Source organism: Panthera pardus, unplaced genomic scaffold (assembly GCF_024362965.1).
Source record: "Panthera pardus isolate Hobbes unplaced genomic scaffold, ASM2436296v1 HiC_scaffold_18, whole genome shotgun sequence".
Classification (NCBI taxonomy): Eukaryota; Metazoa; Chordata; class Mammalia; order Carnivora; family Felidae; genus Panthera; species Panthera pardus.
In genome coordinates this window covers 20,362,023-20,386,193 of record NW_026526743.1, presented here as the reverse complement: position 1 = coordinate 20,386,193, position 24,171 = coordinate 20,362,023, and the positions used below count along the sequence as shown (strand labels likewise).

The 24,171-nt window shown below is 43.3% G+C and overlaps 1 protein-coding gene across 5 annotated transcripts in view; it reads left to right on the top strand.

Annotated features, from left to right (window-relative positions):
- Positions 1-24,171, top strand: part of TDRD12 (tudor domain containing 12) — a 70,668-nt gene that overhangs the window by 13,545 nt on the left and 32,952 nt on the right. For all 5 annotated transcript variants that reach the window (XR_008423360.1, XM_019423331.2, XM_019423332.2 and 2 more), the window contains exons 5-13: positions 1,641-1,696; positions 3,001-3,086; positions 8,538-8,727; positions 9,512-9,604; positions 18,081-18,178; positions 19,007-19,083; positions 21,512-21,592; positions 23,351-23,411; positions 23,744-23,851. Coding sequence is in view for 4 of the 5 variants with exons in the window: in XM_019423331.2 (XP_019278876.2) it covers positions 1,641-1,696; positions 3,001-3,086; positions 8,538-8,727; positions 9,512-9,604; positions 18,081-18,178; positions 19,007-19,083; positions 21,512-21,592; positions 23,351-23,411; positions 23,744-23,851 (850 nt within the window). In the remaining variant the exon portion in view is untranslated. The remainder of the gene's footprint in view (positions 1-1,640; positions 1,697-3,000; positions 3,087-8,537; positions 8,728-9,511; positions 9,605-18,080; positions 18,179-19,006; positions 19,084-21,511; positions 21,593-23,350; positions 23,412-23,743; positions 23,852-24,171) is intronic.

Genomic DNA, 24,171 nt, shown 5'->3' with positions numbered 1-24,171 from the left:
CCCTGCCTCCTCCCGGTCCTACTTCCAGAACAGCGAGCTCCTTCCCCTCCAGGGCTGCCTTTGGTGCGGGTCTGTCCACTCCCAGCTGTCCCTCAGAGGCAGACTGTATCTCGTTCTTCCCCGTCTGGTCACCACCTTCCCAGGACTGCGGTGCTCCTCAGGGAGCTTTCTCAGCCTTGGACGCACCCTCCGTGCAGGCACACGTGGTACCTTTGTGTTTACACTTCACCTAGAACTTCTGTGACAATATGTATTTTACGGTTTCTGTAGATTTTGTCACGTGGTCCTCCAGGAGGCCTAGCAATTTATACTCGCGTCACTGGGGTATAGAGTGCTCTTTTCCTGTGCAACGTTAATTATCACCAGGCTTTTTAAATTTTTGCTTGTTTCCTGGGTGAAAATGGTATTTTGTTTTTAATTTGTATTTTTCCAACTTACAAAGTTGGGTATCTCTTCATGTGGTTATTTTTTGTGTGAGAGAAAGAGACAGACTGTGTGATTGGTTTACCTGTGAAAGCCTAGATCGATTTTTCTTTTGGGCCATTTTCTTTCATTCTTAAAAACTTACTAGGTAATTTTTTTGTGTGTAGCAAGGTTTTAGAACCACTGTCTTAAATTTTTTTTTGCCTCCTTTTAGAAACCCTTTGTGATTTTCTTGAAGTAATGTGCTTAATATCTATTTTAGTAAAAACAACATCTTAGCCCAGGCATGGGGCTGGGTGCTTTGTGTATGTTACCTCGTTTGATCCTTTTTTTTTTAAATTTTTTTTTTAACGTTTTTATTTATTTTTGAGACAGAGAGAGACAGAGCATGAATGGGGTAGGGTCAGAGAGAGGGAGACACAGAATCTGAAACAGGCTCCGGGCTCTGAGCTGTCAGCACAGGGGCCCGATGCGGGGCTCGAACTCACGGACCGCGAGATCTTGACCTGAGCCGAAGTCGGTGCTCAACCGACTGAGCCACCCAGGCGCCCCTCGTTTGATCCTTAAAACAGCCCCTGGAGCGTGGTGGTGGCATCTCTGGGGAATCAAGCCAGTGGAGACAGAAAACTGGTCACTCTACCTTTACTTCCATTATTTTTGTTCCTTGCTTCCAAATACTGGTTTCTCCTTGTCTTCCACCGCCTACAGCTCTTCTTAGATTTTCTTTCCAAAGCAAGCACAGGAAAGGGCAAGGTGATAGGTAGAAAGCAGGAGACAGAGGCTGTGAGGCACCGATGGCCAGCTTTCCCCCAGCCGCTCTTACCATATTGGTCTAACCAGTCACGTGTGGAGTGCTGCACACGCAGCGTCCCTGCCCCAGGGAGCTTGCGTTCTGGCTGGGGAGACAGATATGTCCCAGGTCACTGGGGACACTGGTGTTGGGAAGGCGATGCACCGGCCACTCTGGAAGCCCCAAGATGGGCCTGTTCTCCGTGAGGTTCTGCACTGGGTGCAGGCGGCAGCGGCAAGAGGGCCCCCTGCAGGGCGTGGCTGGGATGGTCACCCCCAAAGCCAGAGCCGGGGCCGAGCTCCCCAGCATCCGTGTCATATGTTCACCACGCAGTGTCAGAAACGTCCAGCTTGTGGCTTACAAAATGATGTTGGTGTCCTAGCCTCAGATTTGTGTTTGATAAGGTGGCATCTGTTTCCTGTTCCAGACCTGCCAAGAAGTGGGACAGTGCAGCTATTCAGTACTTTCAGAACATCCTGAAAGGTAAGGCAGGTGCAGCATCACCGCAGCTGCTTTGAACTGACACTCAGGGGGTTTATCCTTCCGTTGGTGAGGGGGTTTGAGATGTGCGTGTTCATCTGTTACCTGGAACTCCGTCCACCCTGTGTCACAGTGACTCTGCACCCCTGAAATTTTGGGAGTGGGTGTGGATGTCAGTCATGGAGAGTGAGAAAGGGGCTGTTCGGGTGAGGGACCCTTCCCCAACAATAGTCCTGCCCCTTGGTTTGCATGGAAGCTGTGCACTACAAAATAAATGTCCGTGCATTTCACTAAACCTGCAGTTGATGGAAAGCCTCTCTTTTTTCAGTGATGTGTAATGATCATTGTTGCCTATTTAAGATGCCTAGGCAGTCTCAGAGAAGCTATACAGTGTGCTCTCTTTGTATTGTTGACCGTAAAGTACAGTCTCGTGTGACGTCTGTCCTGACCCCTGGCAGTCAAGAGCCAAATGCCTATGCCTGCCTCCCAGAGCTGTTCTGAGGAAGAGTGGGGGTGAAATGCCTGGGCTGCTGCCTGGTGCCTGCTGGGGTCCCGGCCCCTCCCCTGTGCCGCTTACAGGGCTGGGGAGACAGATATGGGGCGGCTGGGGAGACAGATATGTCCCCCCACTGCCGCCCCACTGTCTGGGCGCCCCACTGTCTGGGCCGCCCCACTGTCTGGGCGAAGGGAGAGCCAGGTGCTGGGGCCTGGGAGACAGGAGAGGTTGGGAAGGTCTCCGGTTGTGGAGTTTGGGCCCTTGCGAGCCCACGGGGTGGGTGGGGGGGGGGACACTAGGAGATACAGGTGTGGAGGGAGCAGAGCTCCTGGGATTGCATCCTGCCCTGCAGCCTTCTCTGAGCCCGGTCTCCTCACCCGGAAATGATGGTGACAGTTGTGAAATGAAACGCGTTTGTGACGGACTTCGCGTGGGGCCTGAAGGTGCCCAAGCCTGGAACTGCAGCGTGGCTTCTTGGGTCTCAGAGAGGCGCCAGGAGCTCTGTTTGCCGGGGCGTCGGCAGTGTGGAGTGACTCGGGCGGGAGACTGAGCGGGAAGTGGATTTGGGAGGCACCGGAAGGGAAGAGGGCCAAGAGCTGCTCAGGGTGTTCGCAGGCAGGGGCAGCGTGGGTGATTCCACGAGGGGAGAGCCTTGGTCTCCGCCCACCCACCGTCCCTGGTGGGGAGGCCGGCAGCCCTGGTGGCTCTGGGTGATGCTAAGTGGTGAGTACAGATTGATGGGTGGAATACGATTGTTCCAAGTACACTTTTAATATCAGCTCTTTTACGTCTGTTCATTCGTGCTGTTTAGCGACTACCCAGGTGGAGGCCAAATTGTGCGCCGTGGAAGAAGATACTTTTGAGGTCTACCTTTACGCAACCATAAAAAATGAGAAAGTAAGTGAACGAATTGCATTTGGAGAATGTTTTGTCGTTGCTTAAGTGTTTTATTTTAATAAAGAGTAAACACTAAAGGGGCGCCTGGGTGGCGCAGTCGGTTAAGCGTCCGACTTCAGCCAGGTCACGATCTCGCGGTCCGTGAGTTCGAGCCCCGCGTCAGGCTCTGGGCTGATGGCTCGGAGCCTGGAGCCTGTTTCCGATTCTGTGTCTCCCTCTCTCTCTGCCCCTCCCCTGTTCATGCTCTGTCTCTCTCTGTCCCAAAAATAAATAAAAAACGTTGGAAAAATAAAAAATAAAAAAAAAAAAGAGTAAACACTAAAGAAAAGGACGTCATTCACACCTAGGGGCCCCGGGGTGGTCCAGTCGGTTAAGTGTCCAACTTGATCTCAGCTCAGGTCATGATCTCAGATCATGGGATGGAGCCCCACATCAGGCACCGTGCCCCGCGTGGAGCCTGCTTGGAATTCTCTCTCTTCTTCTGCCTCTGCCCCTCCCCCCCCACGCATGCACGCTCTTGCTCTCTCTCAAAATAAATAAACTTCAAGAAAATAAAAAAGTTGGGGTGCCTGGGTGGCTCAGTCTGTTGAGCGTCTGACTTCGGCTCAGGTTATGATCACGTGGTTCATGAGCGCAAGCCCCGCATCAGGCTCCCTGCTGTCAGCACAGAGACCAGCTTGGGGCTCCATTTCACGAACCGTGAGATCTGAGCCAAAATCAAGAATTGGATGCTTAACTGACTGAGCCACCCACGTGCCCCCCAGGACGTAATTTTTATAAATACACATATTTGTATGGCTTTGAGTTCGTTGCTTTTTTTCCACCCATAATTTTCTCACTATGTGTAATATGTGCTCATTGTAGAAAATTGAGATAACCTAAGTAGAGAGGAGGTGGGCATAACGTGAACTCCCTACCCCCGTTATCAGCCATTACCATTAGGATGGCTGCCCCCCTTATGGAGGGTGGCACAGGGCAAAAAGATGGAGCAACAGGAGGCATCTTAACTGTGGATTTATTTTATTTTTGGGGCGCCTGGGTGTCTCAGTCGGTTAGGTGTCCACCTTCAGCTCAGGTCATGATCTCACAGTTGGTGAGTTCAAGCCCCGTGTCGGGCTCTGTGCTGACAGCTCAGAGGCTGGAGCCTGCTTCCGATTTTGTGTCTTCCTTTCTTTCTGCCCCTCTCCTGCTCGTGTTCGGTCTTTCTCAAAAATAAATAAACATTTAAAACATTTTTATTTTGAGACAGAGTGCAAATGCACATGCCGAGTGGGGGCGAGGGGCAGAGAGAGAGGGAGAGAGAATTGTAAGGATGCTTGGCACTAGAAGCCCAGAGCCTGACACAGGGCTTGAAACCCACGAACCGTGAGATCGTGACCTAAGCTCAAATCGAGGGTCAAATGCTTAACTGACTGGAGCCACCCAGATGCCCCTAAAATGCTGTTTCGGCAAATCCATGGACCTAGTTTGAGTTTTTCCCATTTTCCCACTAAATTGCTTTCTCTGCTCTAGGACCTGATCCAGGATCTCATGCTGTCTCCTTAGTCTCCTCCTGTCGGCGGTAGTTCTCGGTCTTTCCTCATCTTCTAAGACCTTGACACTTCTGGAGTGTTGTCCAGTTATTTTGTAGAATGTTGCTCAACTTGGGTTTGCCTGATGTGATTGGACTGAGGTGGTACATTTGGGGCAAGAATGTTACAGAAGTGACCTTCGTGCCCTTGTCTGCATCCTCGCAGGGGGTTTCTGATGTTGGCGTCGGGTTCACCTCCATCACCTGGTTAAGGTGGTGTCCGCCGGGTGTGCCCTGTGCAGTTACTGCTTTTTCCTTTTCAAATTGTGACGTATCTTACGGGGAGATATTCTGGGGCTGTGCAGATATGCCTCAGTGATTCTTGCCTGCAGGGCTTATTTCCGTGGTGCTTGCCCCTTTTGTGTCAGGCCTTCTACATTTTGAAAAAAAATTGTTTTAACATTTGTTCATTTTTGAGAGACAGAGACAGAGCACGATTGGGGCAGGGGCAGAGAGAGAGAGGGCAGCACAGAATCCGAAGCAGGCTCCAGGCTCTGAGCTTTCAGCACGGAGCCCGATGCGGGGCTCAAACTCACGGACCACAAGATCGTGGCCTGAGCTGAAGCTGGACACTTAACCGACTGAGCCACACGGGCACCCCAGGCCTTCTACGTTCTTTAATTGGAACTGTGTAAAGAAGAACTGGCTCTTCTCCCCTCACTTATTAAATTGATTCAGTAATTTATCTTAGTATGGACTCTGGGCTGTTTGTTTTACTCTAAGGGATATAATCCATTGCTGTCCTTATTTTCTTGCTCAAATTGTCACCGATTTGGCCATTAGCAGCTTCTTCAAAGTGGCCTACGTGTCCTTTCAGTGTACCCCATCATTGTTGAAAACTTTCTACATTTTGGTACCATGAGGTGCTCTAGGCCAATTTTGTCATCTTCCAGCCCAGCTCTGGAATCAGCTGCTTCTTGCACAAGAATGGTATTCAGATAGCAAGACCAGGGCACAAGGTGTGCTCTGTGGCTCCCGGGGGCCGGTGATTGTAGGCCGTCTCTGCAGACAGTTAGGAAGTATGTGCACGTGCGCTCGCTCGTCCATGCACACACAACTCCGAATCTCTCATTCTAGTCCGGCATCGCAGGTTTCTTTCTGGCCCTCCCCATTCCTTATCGTGACACCTGTTCCCAACAGCAGGGAAACCTCTTGTTAGCTACCACATACTTGTTTGATTAATGCTAGTATTCGCATGGAGTAATTCTGGAATTGCTCACCCACATTCGTATGAAAAAGAAGTTTGTTTTTAGCCTTACAGGTGCAGCCGAATCACTGTTTCGGCTATTCCAAAGTTACTTAGGTGGGCTGTTTTCTTGCCCAGCCCTCTTCCTGGTGATGATGTTACTCATTTGCAGTAAGGTTCCCTTGTTACTCTTGGTGGTGCATTTTGGGTTTCTCCCACATCCTTGTCAATTTCACATTGCTTATTTTTACACTTCACTGCTTATTTTTCACTTTGGTAAAAGTAACAAAATGTTGGCTCTTGGGCGAGTCTTGTAAAACATCTTTGAACAAGTTCTTTACCAACTTCTTTCTTTTTGCTTTTCCAGTAGGTCTCTTTTCTTCTGTGTGGTGGTGTGCAGACGATAAGTTGTTCTTACTTCAAGGGCGGGGAGTGCAGAAGGCATGCTTACTAGCAGAGAGAACTCACAGTGGGTGCGTGAGGTCGTAATTGTCAGGAAAAGAAAAACAGGACCCACCATCCCTTTTCTGGCTCTCTAAGGAAGCACAGGGTGTTTTCTTTTTTACCTGGCTTCTTTTACTCAGCAGAATGATTTTAGCATATGTCCACCTTATCCCTTTTATTGTCAAATATGCTGCCGTTGTCTGGATATATTACAGTGTGTTTATCTGTTCACTTCTTGGTGGACATTTGAATTTGGGAACCGTTGGGGACTGTTAAAAAAACTGCTATGACTATTCACGTACAGTTCTTCCTGTGAACCCATGCATTCATTTCTCTTGGGAAAATAAATACGTGGGAGTCAAATTTCTGGGTGGTAGTGTAGGTATTAAGAGATGGCCTGTTGTTTTCCAAAGGGATCAACTATTTTACAATTCCATGAACAACGTGTGACGCTGGTTCCTCCACTTCCTCTCCAACACTTGTCTGGCCACTTTGACGGGTGTGTGGTGGTATCTCATTGTGGTTTAACTGTGCATTTTCCCTAACGACTTATGATGTTACATATCTTTTCATATGCTTTTGCAATCCATGTATCTTCTTTGATGAAGTATTTGGGTATTTTGCCCATTTTTGATGACTTTTTAAATGGAAATATATTTGATACATAACATTACGTCAGTTTGAGATGTACAACATAGTGATTTAATGAGCCTGTACCATGCTATGGTCACCACAAGTGTGGCTCCCATTTGTCACATGCAACACTATTATAATACCATTGACTATATTCCCTGTGAACCTTTTTTCCTTGTGACTGTTTCATTCCATAACTGGAAGCCTGTATCTCCTACTCCCCTTCACCCATGTTGTACCTTCCCCTTCCCCCATCTCCTCTGGCAACCGTCAGGTCTCTGTATTTATGGTTCTGTTTCTGCTGTTTGTTTATTGTTGCTTTTTACATTCGACACATAAGTGAAATCATACGGTGTTTGTCTTCTGGCTTATTTCACTTAGCATAATACCCTCTAGGTCCATCTGTGGTGTTGCGAATAGCAAAAATCTCATCCTTTTTTATGGCTGTGTAATATTCCATTGTGTTTTCCCCATTTTTAAAATGGGTTATTTGTCATCTTTTTACTAAGTTTTGAGAGTTCTTTATATATTCTGGATACATGTCCATCCAGATAGAAAATTTTAAAAATATTTCCTTGGGGTGCCTGGGTGGCTCAGTCAGTTGAGCTTCCAATTTCGGCTCAGGTCATGATCTCACAGTTCATGAGTTCAAGCCCCACGTTGGGCTCTGGGCTGAAAGCTCAGAGCCTGGAACCTGCTTCAGACTCGGTGTCTCCCTCTCTCTGTCCCTCCCCTGCTTGTGCTCTTTTTCTCTCAATAATAAGTAAACATTAAAAAAAATTTTTTTTCTCCCTATCTGTAGGTTGCTCATCTCTCTTTTTTAAAAATTTTGTTTATTTATTTATTTATTTATGAGAGCACGAGTGGGGAAGGGGCAGAGAAAGAGGAAGAGAGAGAATCTCAAGCAGGCTCCAGGCTGTCAGCACAGAGCCCGATGCAGGGGGCCTGATCCCAGGAACCATGAGGTCATGACCTGAGTCGCAATTAAGAGTCGGACACTTAACCAACTGAGCCGCCCAGGCCCCCCTGCTCTTTATCTGTTAACAGTATCTTTTGAGAAGCGGAAAATTTAAATTTTGATAAAGTCTTACTTATCAGTTTCTCCTTAAAGTTTATTTTAAAGTTTCTTTATTTTTAGAGGGAGAGAACGTGTGCGTGTCTGTGCGCGCAAGCAGGGGATGGGCAGAGACAGAATCCCGAGCAGGCTCCACACTGTCAGCACAGAGCCGGACTCCCACGGACCATGGGATCATGACTAACTGAGCCACCCAGGCGCCCCTGTCAGTTTTTCCTTTGATGATTTGATGATTTGTGCTTTGTCTTGCCAACCCCCCAGATCTCTGCTTGGCAAAGTGATGTTAGCTCTCCAGTGCTTTCAAGAAGATACTTCTTATATTTTGTGCAGATTCTTACTGTTTTCCTTATCAGGTGGGCTGGTCAGAAATACCTAGTTCATCATCACCAGGGCAAAAGTCAAGAAATTGGTTTCTATCAAATTATGTCCTATAAAATAATTTTTTCTGAAGGTTGAAATTTGGGGTCAAGTTGGGGATATTTTCTGAGCAGTCACTTACTTGACTCTATTTGTCTTATTTCTGAAACGTCCAAAATTGTGCAGGTCTGTGTTAATGATGATCTGGTTGCGAAGAACTTTGCTCGTTACATATCACCCAAGGAGAATAAAAACCTTCATTCTGTAGAGAAACCACGATTGAATAGAAAGTCTGCATCTTTTTCCAGTAAACTCAATCCAGCACTTACTCTTTGGCCAATGTTTTTGCAAGGAAAAGAGTCTCAGGGAATGGAAAGTGAGTGCATCCTCATCGATACAGGTTGTTGTTGTTTTTTTAATTGTCTTATTTGTATGAATCTTACTGAACTGATGTAAGCTGTGCATACTTTCCCTATACGGAGGCAGAGACTGGGACTCTGAATTTAATATTTTAACTTTAATCCTAGTGATTTTGTGGCACGTTTTGAGGTCCTATCAACAGGATGTTTGTTTTTATGAGACCAGGAAAAAACTGTTCTCCATTTCTTATTACATGGAAGTACATTTTCAGAAGTCCATAAATTCATAATTTAAAGATATTATTAAAACAAGGTCATAGCCTACCATTTTAGACACTTTTAATTTTTTTTTTTTTTATGTTTATCTTAGACAAAGTGCGAGCAGGGGAGGGGCAGAGAGAGAAGGAGACACAGAATCTGAAACAGGTTCCAGGCTCTGAGCTGTCAGCACAGGGCCTGATGCAGGGCTCAAACCCACGAGCTGTGAGATCATGACCTGAGCTGAAGTCGGACGCTTAACGTACTGAGCCACCCAGGCGCCCCATTTTAGACACGTTTTAAAAGAGCTATTTATTAGCACGGAAATCTAAGAAGAGTCTGTGATGGACAGTGGAAACAATTTTAAATGTTTCTCTCTCAATTCCGTTTTCCTTAGCTCCTTCACTCTGCTTTCCTGCCCCAAGTTAGGTCCCGCCCTGACCTTCCAGCAAAAGTGAGAGCTGAAATAGTAGGCCAGTGAATTTGCATTTGTAGTTTGGGTTTATTTCATGCTTTAATCCTGAATTGTGTTCTTTCCATCAGATTCACATGGTTTAACTTTTCTGGCTCAGTCTCTTCAGCATCCATGGCCCAAGGGTGTTGTTGGTGACCTTGGGCCAACTGCTGTGATCCTGGGTAAGTTTACTTGCTTGTGGCATTTCATAGGCAGCCTAAGAGAACACTCAACTATCTAAAGAGTATTAAGGGTTGTGCAGAAGGGCTATGGTAATTTTCTCTCTTTCTCTTAATTTCATGGAACCCGTGTATGATGGAGAAGCTGGCAGAGATCATTTGCCGTGCAGTCCCTACCTAGAGGATTTTATTGTAATGTAAAGAGCATGTATAAGAGGCATTATGCGTAAAACTGATTTTTTTCAAGCCCAGCCCCACACCAGTGATTATTATTTGTTCTCTGAGTATACATATGGGTTTATGAGCAATTTTTAAGCAGCAGCTCACCTAAAAATGAGTGGCATTTGTAAGGGTGAAAACACCCGGTCTTTAATTCCCTGTCTCCAAGGTGCATAATGGGTTGGAAATGTTGGACAAGAGCGGAATCTGCCAGCTTCTTTGATTCTTGGCTCACCCCCTGTGGCAACCCTCCACCACTTACTCCCTCTTACGTCAGGCACATGTGTACCTATGGGAGTGTTGTTTCATGCACGTACATTGTAAACCTCAACTGAGTTAAAGCTGTGGCCAATGAAGTGATTCCCTACATTTAGCGTTATTTTTAATGACTTCAGTAATGTTGTTTATCATAGAGAAATACAGATATGCAGAGTTTTAAAAACCTGCCATCTTTGATAGCCACTTACTAAGGAGTTTCCAGAGTCTTTCTTTCCAGAGTGTCCAGTTTTGAGATTGGGTATACCACTTTTATCTTACAGAAATGGGATTCTACTACACATAACTTCTGTGTACTGTTTTGGTTAACATATGGGTGAACTTCTTTCTAGGTCAGATGTGTCCAGGATCATGTGGGTTAAAGGTATGAGCTGTGACATGAGAGGGTTATCAGTGTCCCTCCCTCCTATGTGTCATGGAGAGGCACGGTTCCCATCCATTACTCCCATACAGAGCGTATGTGGCCCAGCGCCTGGCCTGTGGCAGACTCGGGCACACGTGGCCCCCACCCCGTGTTGTGATGTGCTTCCTGCTGGGGTCCCAGATGAGAATTCCTGCTGAAAGGAGCCCCTTTTACTGATGGAAGAAATACAAATGGAAGTAAAAATATGTGCCCATTTCTACCAGAGTAGGAAAATACCAGGCATTTGATGTTACGCTTAATCACTGCACAGCTTTCCGTCATATGGATAGATCATTGTTGTTTTAAGTAGCCCCAGATTGCCGGACAAAACAGTTTCCCATTTTTTCCTTATTGTAGTCAGTGTTGTAATGGACTATGCATGTCTTTGAAAAGGAAAAGATTGATGGTAAACTAAAGAAATGCTAATGTGAGATGTCACTGGTTGTCATGTGAAAAACAAAATTATTAGATATTACTTGTCCAAGCAAAGATTTCCTTTTCCCTGTGATCATAGTGAGGTGGTATTTCAACTGTATTTTTTTTTTTAAGTTTGTTTGTTTATTTGAGAGAGAGTATGAGCAGGGGAGAGGCAGAGAGAGAGGGAGACAGAATCTGAAGCAGGCTTGAGGCTCTGAGCTGTCAGCGCAGAGCATAACACAGGGCTCAAACTCATGAACCATGAGATCATGACCTGAGCCAAAGTCAGAAGTTTAACCAACTGAACCACCCAGACGTCCCTCAATTGTATTTTAATTAATTTTTGGTACTTCTCCTTGAAGTTGCCTTACATTTTTTAAATGAAAGTACAATACTTTGTTAATACTTGCTTAAACAGTCAAATAGTACAGGAGTAATGGAAAGTAATTTTCTCTTTCCAACCTCTCCTCACCCTAGGCCATTCATTAGAGGCAAGCCTTTATCTTACCCCTTAGCTATTTATTTTGGCAGTTATCTCCAAATTTTGAAACAGTTATGATTAATTTACTATTTCTAGGCTTATCAGTTCTAGACAGACTGTCTTGACTTCGGTGACAGACTAGCTCACACCCCTGATCCATGTGTATTTATTCATCAGATGGTCATTACCACTTAGGTGTCAGGACTATTCTAGGGACTCAGGGAAGGAAACAGGTCTCTGTTTTCAGGGGGCTTACATCCATTTTCTCAGTGAGATTTTTATTTTAGGATAATCACAGACTTACAGAAAAGTTAGCTTGACAGAGAAGTCTCTTTCAAAAACACGTGAGAATTAAGTTGCTGACTGGATCACTCCCCAGTACTTGAGCGTGTTTTTCCTAGAAACAAAGGTATTCTCAAAGATATTGACAATACAGCCAGAAAAATCAGAAAATTAACATTGACACATCGTGATCACGTAAGCCTCAGGCACCATTCAGGTTTGGCCACTCGTCCCGCCATTTCTTTATGGCAGAGGGTGTGGCTCGCCATTCCTTATTGTGCTTGGGCGATTACGTCTCCTTCTCCTTCAGCCTGGAATAGTTTCTCAAGTCTTCCCTTGACTTTCATGACCTTGACACCTTTGAAGACTATAGGCCAGTCGTTTTGTAGACTGTCTCTCAATTGTAGTGGGTGTTTTTGTCATAAGATTCAGCTGATGCACCTGTGGCAGGAATACCTCAAAAGAGGATGCTGTGTTCAGCTTATCTCATCTTACCAGGTGACACAAAACTTTGATTTGTCCCATGACTGATGAATTGTATCCTTTGATTGCTTAATTAAGGTAGCATCTGCCAGGCTTCTCCACTGAAAGCTCCTCTTCACCTTGTAAATACTTTGTAGGCAGCTATCATGAAGCATAAATATATCATTCCTTTTTATTCATTAATTCATATTAGTATCGATTCCTATTCGAAACCCTGGAATCCACCATTTCTCCAAGTTGCCCTGGCTTTTTTTCATGGAGAGTGGCATTTTGAAACCAAGATCTGGGAGCTAGGGGTGTTTGTTTCTGTTGGGGTGTTACTGCACCCAGGCCCTTCCATGGACGGAGTTGAGGAGTATGTGTACATGTGCCTATGTATGTTTACATCTGTATTTTATATGTGTATTTTATATGTGTATTTTATATATTTTATATGTGTATTTTATATATGTGCCCTGCAGTTCCGCGCCACCCCAGGGACTATCGAAAGTGATGAAACGGAAGAATTCTCCTCAAAAGGAACTCCAGGAAGTAGCAACAGCTAACGAATTGATCAAAAACGATTTAAGCAATATAACAGAACCAGAATTTAGAATAACAGTCATAAAATTAATCGCTGGGCTTGAAAAAAGTATACAGGACAGCAGGGAATCTATTGCTATAGAGATCAAGGGACTAAGAAATAGTCATGAGGAGCTTAAAAATGCTATAAATGAGGTGCAAGGTAAAATGGAGGTGACTACAGCTCAGATTGAAGAGGCAGAGGAGAGAATAGGTGAATTAGAAGATAAAATTATGGAAAAAGAGGAAACTGAGAAAAAGAGAGATAAAAAAAATCCAGGAGTATGAGGGGAAAATTAGAGAACTAAGTGATGCAATCAAACACAACAATATCTATATAATAGGAATTCCAGAAGAGGAAGAGAGAGAGAATGGGGCTGAAGGTGTACTTGAACAAATCATAGCTGAGAACTTCCCTGATCGGGGGAAGGAAAAAGGCATTGAAATCCAAGAGGCACAGAGAACTCCCTTCAGACGTAACTTGAATCGATCTTCTGCACGACATACCATAGTGAAACTGGCAAAATACAAGGATAAAGAGAAAATTCTGAAAGCAGCTAAGGATAAACATATAAAGGGAGACCGATAAGACTAGTGACAGACCTATCTACTGAAACTTGGCTGGCCAGAAAGGAATGGCAGGAAATCTTCAATGTGATGAGCAGAAAAAATATGCAACCGAGAATCCTTTATCCAGCAAGTCTGTCATTCAGAATAGAAGGAGAGATAAAGGTCTTCCCAAACGAAAACTGAAGGAATACATCACCACTAAACCAGCCCTACAAGAGATCCTAAGGGGGATTCTGTGAGTGAAATGTTGCAAAGACCACAAAGTACCAGAGACATCACTACAAGCATGAAACCTACAGACATCACAATGACTCTAAACCCGTATCTTTCTGTAATAACACTGAATGTAAATGGACTAAATGCTCCAACCAAAAGACATAGGGTATCAGAATGGATAAAAAAACAAGACCTATTTATTTGCTGTCTACAAAGAGACTCATTTTAGACCTGAGGACACCTTCAGATTGAAAGTGAGGGGATGGAGAACTATCTATCATGCTACTGGAAGTCAGAAGAAAGCTGGAGTAGCCATACTTACATCAGACAAACTAGACTTTAAATTAAAGGCTGTAACAAGAGAGGAAGAAAGGCATTATATAATAATCACAGGGTCTATCCATCAGGAAGAGCTAACAATTATAAATGTCTATGTGCCGAATACAGGAGCCCCCAAATATATAAAACAATCACAAACATAAGCAATCTTACTGATAAGAATGTGGTAATTGCAGGGAATTTTAATACTCCACTTAAGAGTAATGGATAGATCATCTAGACATAGGATCAATAAAGAAACAAGGGCCCTGAATGATACATTGGATCAGATGGACTTGACAGATATATTTAAGCAACAGAATATACTTTTTTCTCGAGTGCACATGGAACATTCTCCCAGATAGATCACATACTGGGTCACAAAACAGCCCTTCGTGAGTATAAAAGAATTGAGATCATACCATGCACACTTTCAAACCACAATGCTATGAAGCTTGAAATGAACCACAGGAAAGTCTGGAAAACCTCCAAAAGCATGGAGGTTAAAGAATGCCCTACTAAAGAATGAACGGGTCAATCAGGCAATTAGAGAAGAAATGAAAAAATATATGGCAACAAATGAAAATACAAGAATCCAAACGCTTTGGGATGCAGCGAAGGCAGTCCTGAGAGGAAAATACATTGCAATCCAGGCCTATCTCAAGAAACAAGAAAAATCCCAAATACAAAATCTAACAGCACACCTAAAAGAAATAGAAGCAGAATACCAAAGACACCCCAAACCCAGCAGAAGAAGAGAAATAATAAAGATCAGAGCAGAAATAAACAATATAGAATCTAAAAAAAACTGTAGAGCAGATCAACGAAACCAAGAGTTGGCTTTTTGAAAAAATAAAATGGTTAAACCTCTAGCCAGGCTTCTCAAAAAGAAAAGGGAGATGACCCAAATAGATAAAATCATGAATGAAAATGGACTTATTACAATCAATCCCTCAGAAATAACAAGCAATTATCAGAGTATACTATGAAAAACTATATGCCAACAAACTGGACAACCTGGAAGAAATGGACAAATTCCTGAGCACCCACACACTTCCAAAACTCAAACAGGAAGAAATAGAAAACTTGAACAGACCCATAACCAGCGAAGAAATTGAATCAGTTACCAAAAATCTCCCACAAATAAGAGTCCAGGACCAGATGGCTTCCAAGGGGAATTCTACCAGACATTTAAAGCAGAGATAATACCTATCCTTCTCAAGCTGTTCCAAAAAATAGAAAGGGAAGGAAAACTTCCAGACTCATGCTGTGAAGCCAGCATTACTTTGATTCCTAAACCAGACAGAGACCCACCAAAAAAAGAGAACTACAGGCTAATATATATCCCTGATGAATATGGATGCAAAAATTCTCAGTAAGATACTAGCAAATCGAATTCAACAGCATATAAAAAGAATTATTCACCATGATCAAGTGGGATTCATTCCTGGGCTGCAGGGCTGGTTCAACATTTGCAAATCAATCAACGTGATACATCACATTAATAAAAGATAAGAACCATATGATCCTGTCAATCGGTGCAGAAAAAGCATTTGACAAAATTCAGCATCCTTTCTTAATAAAAACCCTCGAGAAAGTCGGGATAGAAGGAACGTACTTAAACATCATAAAAGCCATTTATGAAAAGCCCACAGCTAATATCATCCTCAATGGGGAAAAACTGAGAGCTTTCTCCCTGAGATCAGGAACACAACAGGGATGTCCACTCTCACTGCTTGTTTAACATAGTGTTGGAAGTTCTAGCATCAGCAATCAGACAACAAAAGGAAATCAAAGGCATCAAAATTGGCAAAGATGAAGTTAAGCTTTCACTTTTTGCAGATGACATGATATACATGGAAAATCTGATAGACTCCACCAAAAGTCTGCTAGAACTCATACATGAATTCAGCAAACTCTCAGCATACAAAATCAATGTACAGAAATCAGTTGCATTCTTGTACACTAATAATGAAGTGAGAGAAAGACAAATCAAGAAACTGATCCCATTCACAGTTGCACCAAGAAGCATAAAATACCTAGGAATAAACCTCACCAAAGATGTAAAAGATCTGTATGCTGAAAACTATAGAAAGCTTATGAAGGAAATTGAAGAAGATATAAAGAAATGGAAAAACATGCCGTGCTCATGGATTGGGAGAATAAATGTTAAAATGTCAATACTACCCAAAGCTGTCTACACATTCAGTGCAATTCCAATCAAAATTGAACCAGCATTCTTCTCGAAGCTAGAACAAGCAATCCTAAAATTTGTATGGAACCACAAAAGACCCTGGATAGCCAAAGTAATTTTGAAGAAGACGACCAAAGTGGGAGGCATCACAATCCCAGACTTTAGCCTCTACTACAAAGCTGTAATCATTAAGACAGCATGGTATTGGCACAAAAACAGACACATAGACCAATGGAATAGAATAGAAACCCCAGAACTAGACCACAAAAGTATGGCCAACTAATCTTTGACAAAGCAGGAAAGAACATCCAACGGAAAAAAGTCTCTTTAACAAATGGTGCTGGGAGAACTGGACAGCAACATGTAGAAGGATGAAACTAGACCACTTTCTTACACCATTCACAAAAACAAACTCAAAATGGATAAAGGACCTGAATGTGAGACAGGAAACCATCAAAGCCCTAGAGGAGAAAGCAGGAAAAACCTTCTCTGACCTCAGCCGCAGCAATTTTTTACTTGACACATCCCCAAAGGCGAGGGAATTAAAAGCAAAAATGAACTATTGGGACCTCATGAAGATAAAAAGCTTCTGCACTGCAAAGGAAACAATCAACAAAACTAAAAGGCAACCGGCGGAATGGGAAAAGATATTTGCAAATGACATATCGGACAAAGGGCTAGTATCCAAAATCTATAAAGAGCTCACCAAACTCCACACCCAAAAAACAATCCAGTGAAGAAATGGGCAGGAAACGTGAATAGATGCTTCTCTAAAGAAGACATCCAGATGGCCAACAAGCACGTGAAAAGATGCTCAATGTTGCTCCTCATCAGGGAAATACAAATCAAAACCACACTCAGATACCACCTCACGCCAGTCAGAGTGGCTAAAATGAACAAATCAGGAGACTATAGATGCTGGTGAGGATGTGGAGAAACGAGAACCCTCTTACACTGTTGGTGGGAATGCAAACTGGTGCAGCCGCTCTGGAAAACAGTGTGGAGCTTCCTCAAAAAATTAAAAATAGACCTACCCTATGACCCAGCAATAGCACTGCTAGGAATTGACCCAAGGGATACAGGAGTGCTGATGCACAGGGGCACTTGTACCCCAATGTTTATAGCAGCACTTTCAACAGTAGCCAAATTATGGAAAGAGCCTAAAGGTCCATCAACTGATGAATAGATAAATAAATTGCGGTTTATATACACAATGGAGTACTACATGGCAATGAGAAAGAATGAAATATGCCCTTTTGTAGCAACGTGGATAGAACTGGAGAGTGTTACACTAAGTGAAATAAGTCATACAGAGAAAGACAGATAGCATATGTTTTCATTATTATGTGGATCCTAAGAAACTTAACAGAAGACCGTGGGGGAGGGGAAGGAAAAAAAAAAAGGCTAGAGAGGGAGGGAGCCGAAATATAAGAGACTCTTAAAAACTGAGAACAAACTGAGGGTTGATGGGGGTGGGAGGGAGGGGTGGGTGAGTGATGGGTATTGAGGAGGGCACCTGTTGGGATGAGCACTGGGTGTTGTATGGAAACCAATTTGACAATAAATTTCATATTAAAAAAAAAAGTGAGCATCTAGGAGAACTGGTCATTAGTATGTGGCGTTCTTGCCATCTAGCTTTAGAAGTCTCATAACACCACTTCTGTGTCGTTTACAGCTCCCCACCCCCCAGGCTCATGAGAAGGGAATACAGAGCCCATCTGTCAATGGGACAGGTGTTAGTGTCACACTCTAAGAAGAGCACACGTGTTGGGGGACATGTTGTGGCCCTCTTCGAAAAATATAGTCCACCAAGTGGGGAAAGTAAATTATGTTCAATTGTTAGTAAGCCAGTAGAAGAATTATTTAAACTTTTTTTTTTATGTGATAAGGGTTGAAACAAGATTTAAAAATTTAATACCCTCAAGGTTCAGTGTAAAACCCTATTCTATAATAATTTCATGTATTAAGGTTTTATAATAGTATGGTAAAAATTCTCCTTTGTGTCCTATTTTCTATTAATAGTACTTTCTAAGCTCTTTTATCACTTTTTATTTTGCAGATAAAAGTGTAAAATGTAATATGGATTCATTGAGAGGTTCACCTAAAAAAATATCTGAAATGAAACAACAGCGCATCTCTTTGAAAGATATAAATAAGGTTGTGTTTTTAAATATTCATTAGATACAAAGTTCATATAATGTTAATTTTAGAATAGTCTCCTTTGAAATCTAGGAACCAAAAATATATTTTCTAGTAAGAAATCCTTGGCTATGATAGTGATTTTTTTCAGGAAAAAATACGGTTTGTGAATTTGCTCTGTTTCTAAAGAACAAGATAACTGCAGCTTCCTTCTTGTTCCTGGCCTCGTGGCTTCTGTACAGAATTGGGTGTTTATGCTCATTTAGCAAGGGTGTGAAAACCTGAGATTACGGGACATTCTAATAGTTAAGTAAGTGTAACCCGTCCTTCCAGTTCCTTTGAGAAGACAAGTGAAATAATTACAGGACATTTGTAATACTGAGTATCTGAAGTGCCAGCTGCTTGCTACTTGGACACTTTAATCTAGTGGTTATAGCAATGGCATAATCCCCCCAGTTTTCCAGTTCTTTGTCTCTCTGTGTCTGTGTTGCCTGAAAATTACCTGGGATGGTTGTTATGAGAGTAGTTCCCATGGAATTTTGGTTCCTTCCTTAAGACTATATATCTTGGGGCGCCTGGGTGGCTCAGTCGGTTGAGCGTCCGACTTCGGCTCAGGTCATGATCTCACAGTCTGTGAGTTCGAGCCCTGCATCGGGTTCCGTGCTGACAGCTCGGAGCCTGGAGCCTGTTTCGGATGTTGTGTCTCCCTCTCTCTCTGACCCTCCCCCGTTCATGCTCTGTCTCTCTCTGTCTCAAAAATAAATAAACGTTAAAAAAAAAACTAAAAAATTGTTTTAAAAAAAAAGAATATATATCTTGCTTGCATACATATTCTTTTCTTTACAGTGTGCTGAATCTTCAGCGTACTGGCCAACAAAGAGGGGAATAACCATATACGCTGAGCCAGATACACCGGCAGCAAGGTATGATTTGAAAATTCAGTGTAATTGGATAGATACATAAGTGTAATACTGTCTTACACAGTGTTCTGTAAGATTGATGATAGGAAAGGAGCCAATTTCAATAAAGACTGGCCCTGGAAGTTTTGATTTACCTTTGTAGTTACTATCAGTGCTTTTCACTCTTTGTGTGGATCCAGATTTCCATCTGGCATCATTTGCCTTTTCCCTGAAGGGCCTCCTTCACTATTATCTTGTATTGTGAGTTTGCTGATAATGAATTCTTCTCAGCCTTTGTATGTCTGGAAAAATTATTTCAGCTTTGGTTTTGAAAAAAAGTATTTTTGCTAGGTATAGATTCTAGGTTGACAAATTTCCCCCCCTGTATTTTAAAGATATTGCTGTACTCTCTGCTTGCCACATCGTTCCCGTTGCAAATCCTCCTGTCACCTTTTTCGTCGTTCCTCTGTTTGCAACACGTCTTTTTCCTTTGACTGCTTTTGAGATTTTCTGTTTCTGGTTTGAGCAATTTAATTATGATGTGCATGGGTGTAGTTTCCGTCCTGTTTCTCATGTTCGGGGCTCATTGCGGTTTTTCATTTGTAAGTTTCTGTCTTTCATCAGATTCGGAGCGTGTGCGGCTGCTATTCCACAGATAGTTTTTCTGCACCCCCCCGTCTCTTTCTCCTCTCCTTTTGAGACCCTGATGAGACAAATGTCACACTTTTTGATACTGTCCAAAAGGTCCCTGAGACTCTGCTCATTTTTTTTCAACCTTTTTTTCTTGCTGTTCTTCAGGTTAATAATTCTTCTGATCTATCTTTAACTTAATTCAGTCTTTTTTTATCTCCATCCTGCTGAATTTCACCATCTGGTGAACTTTTAAATTTGATGTATTTTTCAGTTCTAAAATTTTCATTTGAAATTTTTTTATAGTTTATATTTCTTTGCTGAGAACTTAAAAAGATTTTAATAATGCTTATTTATTTTTGAGAGAGAGAGAGACAGAGACAGAGACAGAATGCGAGCAGGGGAGGGGCAGAGAGAGAGGGAGACACAGAATCCGAAGCAGGCTCCAGGCTCAGAGCTGTCAGCACAGAGCCCGACATGGGGCTTGAACTCATAGACAGTGAGATCATGACCTGAGCCAAAGTCAGATGCTTAACTGCCTGAGCCATCCAGGCACCTCCCCCCTGCATTTTTTAAATATATTTTTTAAAGTCTTTGCTGATAACTTTTATCGTTCCACTTAGGAGTGCTCACCCCTCCTTCTCTTATGGACCATGGTTATAATAGTATATGACAATTCCCATTTCTGAGCCATCTTGGGGGTCATACCTACTGATAATCTTTTCCCTTGACAATTGATCTGGTTTTCCTGATTCTTTGTGTATTGTGTACTCTGTTCTGGATATTTTAAATATTGTAGTGTGAGACTGATTTCTTTTTAAATCCTCTGGAGAATGTTGACCTTGTTGTTTTTGTTGTTTATTTTAGCAGGAAGTCAGCAACTCCCTTTGTTCAGGCCACAGATTCTGTCTCAGTTTCTGTGGGTGGTGACTGCTACTCTGTTTTCCATCTGTTCTGAATATGCTCAACTTGGGGCAAGCCCAGCTCATGTTGGGTCATAAATAGAAATGGGGAATGCCCTCCCTCTGGTACACTCTCTCTTTTTTCCGGGATTTTCCTCACATTCACCATTTTCTAGATGCTCTAGAGGCCCTGTCCCCGGGCCTCTGTCCAGGTAGATTGCTTTTCGTGGAGAAATGGCCATGCAGTTCTGTGTGTTTAAGGCCACTTATGGGGCAAAACAGCAGCAGAAACAGGAGAGGAAAAAGATGAAGGTTTCCCCTGCATCTTTGGACTACAGGTCCCGTTTCCCAGGTCCTCTAGAGGAAGTGGGAGGGGGTTTCCCCCCGGGGTTTTGGGTACTGGTGCTACCTCTGCTACTGCAGCTGTCTGATTGGAACCGGCCTTGGGACAGGGTTGGGAGAGAAAAAGGGACAAGAGAAAATCAGTCGTGATTACCCTGTCTGGCGAATGGCTCCTTCTCTGGCTTAAAATAGAAGGTTTCTCTCAGTGTTTGGTGTTGACATCCACTGTGCTATTCCGCATCTCAGGCCAGCCTTGGGCCAGCGCCAGGAGATGGGAAGGTAAAAGCCCAGGGAGCTCTCCATGATTTTGGTGGTTTGCACGTTTTGACTTCTCTCCCCTGTGATTCTGTACTTCCTGTGGAGTTCCTGGCCTGTGGAGACACAGGCTGTGTGCCAGTGGGGCTTCATCCTTAGACGATGCTTAGGGCTAAGCAGCAGTTTGGACAGAAATAAATCTATGTATGTGGAGCAACTCACTCCTCAGTGCTCCTTGGTGAGTTTTCTCCCTGAAAAGAAAGGCATTTTCAGGATGGGGTTAATGGGCTCAGAGACTCTAATGAATGTTTTTTGGTTTCTAGCACTTTATGTCAGAAGCCAAGTAAGAAGCCACTCAGGTTGGCCGAGAAGAAAGAACACAATGAGAAGAATGGCTGTGTGAAGTATGAGTTTTTTCCTTGGTCTGCACTTTTTATCGAAGCAATTGTAATGCAATTATAAGCAGGAGGAATTTACGTATAATTTTATTATTGAAACCTGTGATCCCACTTAGAAAATATACATGCACTGTCTGCATGTGTAACTAACTTTGAAGGTTTTTTTTTTTTTTGCCTCCCCTTCCTCATCCTCTTGATGAAGTAAACTGTTTTAAGAAACAAATCAGATACGGTTGATCTTTGGGGCCGTCGATTTTATATGGATTAATGTTTGCTTTCTTCCCACTTCTCTGCGGTAAAGAGGCCTTCCACCTGCCGGAGAAGCTACTCTTTTGCAGCATGGAACTGAGTTTTTGTGGGGTTTTTTGTCTTGCCAGATTCCCAGAGTATTCACCAAGTTAATAATAGAGTTGTGACTTCATTTTATACTTATTTACTCCACAAAACGTTTTCCTACCCGTTTTTACGATTTCTCACCACCCCAGCCTGAAAACACCCTTATATTCCAAGTAACTGGCTGCTCTGAAGCCACCAGAGTGACAAGGAATTTACGACCGTTCAGAAGTGGGTCAGGCGCACTGTATCCACTGATTGGCCTGGGATGCCTGGGGAGAGGGTGTTGACTGTGCCCGCCTCCCAGAGCCCACCTTGGGCCCCGTAACACCCTCTCACCCAGCAGGAGTGCCCCACACAGCTCTGGGTCCGGGGCCTCCAAAGGCTGCCCCGGGGCCCACAGATGTGGGGGTGGCTGTTAGTGCCCCTGTGTTGGTGTCCTGAAAGCCATGGGCATCCCTCCACCCTGATACCTGCAAGCCATGGGTCGCACGTGGTGGTTTTCCCTGGGACAGGAGACCTTGAATTATCCGTGCTGCTCATTCCTTTGATTACATTAAATTGTAGTTAATAAATTAACCCTGAGATACTCTGTTGCCTTTTATTTTTGTATTGGAAGGTTGTATCTTCTCTTGGGCTAAATGCCCTTTACTTAGAACTCATTGATTAGACCTGTCAGTTATTCTGACAGTTCCTCCGCGTTCCAGGGAAACTTAAAGTGGTTTAAGATCACAGCAAAGAAGGGAGGAGGCAGCAGCAACAGGAGGTGACCTAGTGATCATGCAGTCTTTCTCCTTGTTCAGAACAAGTGCCCCTGGGATGGGTGACACTGTCCGTAGTCTGGGGGTCAGAGTTCGGGGGCAAGCACGGTACCGGCATGGCCTCTGTAGCCTTCGTATCACAATAAACAGGGAAAAACAGGATAAGCAGTAATTTCACAGCTATGCCTTGGGATATACAAGTGACCCTTGAACAGACACGGGGTTAGGAGTGTCAACTACCCACACGGTTCAAAGTCTGTGTATAACTTCTGACTCCCCCAAACTCAACTGCACATAGCCTACTGTTGACCAGAAGCCTTACTGATAACACAGCCAGTTAACACGTATTTATTTGTAGGTTATCTGTGTTATATACTGTATTCTTACAGTAATGTAAAGCTAGAGAAAAGAAAATGTTAAAATCATCAGAGAAAATGCATTCTCATTAATGTACTGTAAGTAGTCCACGTAGAAGAGGATGTGCACAGTTCAAACCCAGGTTGCTTGGGGGCCAACTATATATTTCATTTTACTTCCGTCAAGGAAGATTTAAAATTGTAAGTCAGTCGAGGAAATAATAAATATAAATAAATATAAATATAAGTAAGTCAGTTGAGGAAATATAAATAAAACTTCTTTTCTTCAAATTGTCCTTTTAACTATTTTATAGATTACTGCAGTTTTTAAATCCTGATCCTTTGAGAACTGATGGAATCTCTGATCTTCAGAAGGTATTACAACCCTAAAAAAAAATTAAAAATCAAAACCAACTGTTTACTCTTTAAATCCCTCTCCTTCCTCGTCTGGATTTGAGACTAGAAGAGAAACCCCTTTAGGTGGGGGACTCTACCTGAGAACATCCCTTTAGAAATTCTCCAGTGAGTTACTACTGTTTCAGACGAATTGTTCCTTTTTTCATTTTAATTTAATTTTAATTTTGGGTTTTGATAAGCACATGTACCTAGGCTTTGACATTGCAGTCAGACCCTGGCATCTCCCTCCTTCCCGTAAAGTGGTTGACCTCGTGTGCCGGGGTGGGGCATCTAATGGGCTGCTGTCTTAGCTGCAGAAGCTTCGGTCGGGGTCCCCGCAGCCGTTTGCTGTGCTCCGGAACAAGATCGAGCCTTGCTTGTCGGTTGACATGTCGCCACTTTCGGCTGACCTGAAAAAGGTAAAAATGCTCCTGAAGCCGCACTCACAAAGGAATACTGACCTGTTCTAACACAGGAGGATTTTTAATAAACAGTTCCAAGGCTGCACTTGTATAATTTCTTTGCTTTTGAAATTCTCTCTTCAGCTTTTCTTTTTTATTACTGATGTCTCATTTATTCTTTTTTTTTTTTTTTTTTTTTTTTTACATTTATTTATTTTTGAGAGACAGAGCCAGAGCGCGAGCAGGGGCGGGGCAGAGAGAGAAGGAGACACAGAATCTGAAGCAGCCTCCAGGCTTTGAGCTGTCAGCACAGAGCCCGACAGGGGCTCAAACTCACG